The 2,500-nt window shown below is 32.8% G+C and overlaps 1 protein-coding gene across 1 annotated transcript in view; it reads left to right on the top strand.

Annotated features, from left to right (window-relative positions):
• Nucleotides 1–2,500, top strand: part of LOC144965249 (histone deacetylase 5-like) — a 96,766-nt gene that overhangs the window by 61,377 nt on the left and 32,889 nt on the right. Inside the window, exon 6 of the mRNA XM_078900389.1 lies at nt 1,211–1,273. Coding sequence (XP_078756515.1) covers nt 1,211–1,273 — 63 coding nt within the window. The remainder of the gene's footprint in view (nt 1–1,210; nt 1,274–2,500) is intronic.

Genomic DNA, 2,500 nt, shown 5'->3' with positions numbered 1-2,500 from the left:
TGTTCTAGATTGAGATTGCTTGGGATTTTTCCCTTAGTCCTGGCGGGGTTCATTAGCTGTGAGGAAGACAGTCAAGTAGTTCTTGTTTTTGAGAGATTACTTTTTTTCTCTCTTGCAAATTATCTTTCTGTAACGCGCTATTATATTTAGTTGTCTTGAATATATTATACTTTGGCAACATTTAATTGCATCTTTTATAGCGGGATAGTGTATCTTTCATAGCGGGGTCCTTTATTGCACCCGGATGGGACTTTTACGTTATGTAAAAAAAGGCACATCTGGATTTCATGTGGAAAGGAGGAGGAGGATGAGCCTTTTCATAAACTCACCAGTTGATTCCAAGTTCGAACCACGCCGCTTTTCTGCAGTGCATTGACAAAACACATTTTTAGAAGATATTGGGCCATAAAATTCTTACTCCATAATATATAGGATTACCAAAAGCTTATCAAAACCCGAGACTTTAATGAGGCCTTCGGTTTAAGACTTTTTCGTAAACGAGGGAGGAGAGGGGCACATCCTAATTCATTGATATATATTATGAGTTAAACGTTTTGTCGCCAAAATAAAGAAAAGGAAATTTTGTTTTAATGCATTAATATAATTTTTTCTGCAACATCTTAAGTTCAATACAGATTTTTCTCTCAGAAATTCATATTTTCCTCCCAAATAAAGTTCTGAATGTTACGCATTGCTGTTGGCAAAGGAAGAATAAAAAGAAGTAATCAACAACAATACCGGATTTTAAAGGGATTCGAAATAGGACCGTTTTTATGTGAGTCGAATACTCCACCAAACCAGTTAAATGGTTTCTCATATGATGAATACTGACACATTTATTGCCCATAGTTCATCTTGAACTGTGTCGTCACTATCTCCACTTGATCACCCCATTTCATGTCTACTAAATTACCCCAAAGTAGGTGATTGTTATTGATTGGATATGTATTTATCTCAATTCAATACATTTTCCAGGTACAGGTTTTTAGAGGAATCTAAAATAAAAGATATACTGATATAATGCATTATATTTTGTGATGTGAATTAATGCGCCGACATTCATTAAGGTTCTCATTGCCCTGATTTGTATATAAAAGTACATTTTAAAACTACATTTCTATTTGCTTTAGTACACTAAAATGAAATAACAAAGTGTTCTAATCACTCAATATTGTTGTCATGATTTTGATTTGCCTGTCCTCCCTACCAGTACATACGTCACAAACAGTTGATGCAGCAGGAGCATGAAAAACAGTTGCAGGAGCATATCCAGGTAAGAAATGGCACCCCTTGGTTTAATGGTATAGTATAACTTTTCAGTATTAGAATTAGAAATCCTAATAATCACAAGCGATCATAGCGTCAAGATTTGAGCGCTTTTAATCCTTATGTGTTAATGGGAACTAGAAGTATTTACCTAGGGATTTCTAAATTATTGAGCAAGAGATCAGTATGTGGACGTTTTTTTTTTTTTTGTTTTTTTTTTTTCAAAAGAGTAACATCATTTTCTACGTTGAATTCGGCATTCTTCAACTGGCTGACAGAATTATCCAAAGGAGACATATCAAATCTTTTGGCTTATTTTATTTGTTATTTTGTTGTTTTTTAAAATTATTGTTGTTGTTATTTTTTTTGGTTTTGTTTGTTTATTTTTGTTTTGGTTATGTTTTATTTCAGAAACGGGCTACTTCCTTGTGCCATGTTACTAGTGACACCTTGTATAATACAATTATTGTCTATTGTCAACCTCAAAATGAGAATAGGGAAACCTGAAATGGCCGAAAACAGGGTGGTGCCGATTTTTTGAACCGTTACTGTAAAACTGATATTAATTCAGTTCTAAATATGTTTATTCATAAAATGAATACCACACATCAAACGGATTTTCTGTATTATTTTACTACAGTCACTTTCAGAGAATATATTTAGCACAATACAGTTGAGAATTGTGGTTTTAAATACTGCCCGGGAGAGAATCGGTCATGCAAAAGACCGTTGTAATATAGAAAAAGTGATCATCAAATCCTTGAAATTATCGGAGATGATGTATTGCCTATCACTTGCCACTTTGGTTTATGTATACGAGACTTCAAATGATGGGGGTTTTTTTTGTTTGTTTGTTTTGTTTTGTTTTTTTAATTCGACCCAAATAGACAACTTCCATGAATTTTTGAAATATTTCGTTTTCATCAGTTTTATCCGGGTTGAAAAAAAAACTAGTTTCAACTTTGTTCATTTTTTAGGCATGTTAAAAAGCTATATTGGCTCTACTTTTCGTCCCAGGGACCCTAAATTTTTAGGTTGCTTTTCATTGTTTATGTGTCGAATGTTACAAAATCGACCTTTTGTCACAGTGTTTATTTTAGTTTGATATGGGTTCAACTGTTAGTTGCAACTCTATTTAAGTTTCATGACTTGACTGTTTATTGTTGCTTTTGTGTTTGTTTCGTTTTATCCTCATCTTTTTATTCATTAAATATATATATATATATATATATAT

This window comes from Berghia stephanieae, chromosome 2 (genome assembly GCF_034508935.2).
Source record: "Berghia stephanieae isolate SIO BIC M18660-M18661 chromosome 2, UCSD_Bste_1.3, whole genome shotgun sequence".
NCBI classification, from domain to species: Eukaryota; Metazoa; Mollusca; class Gastropoda; order Nudibranchia; family Aeolidiidae; genus Berghia; species Berghia stephanieae.
Note: the sequence above shows the minus strand (reverse complement) of the source record. Positions and strands in the feature narration are given on the sequence as shown.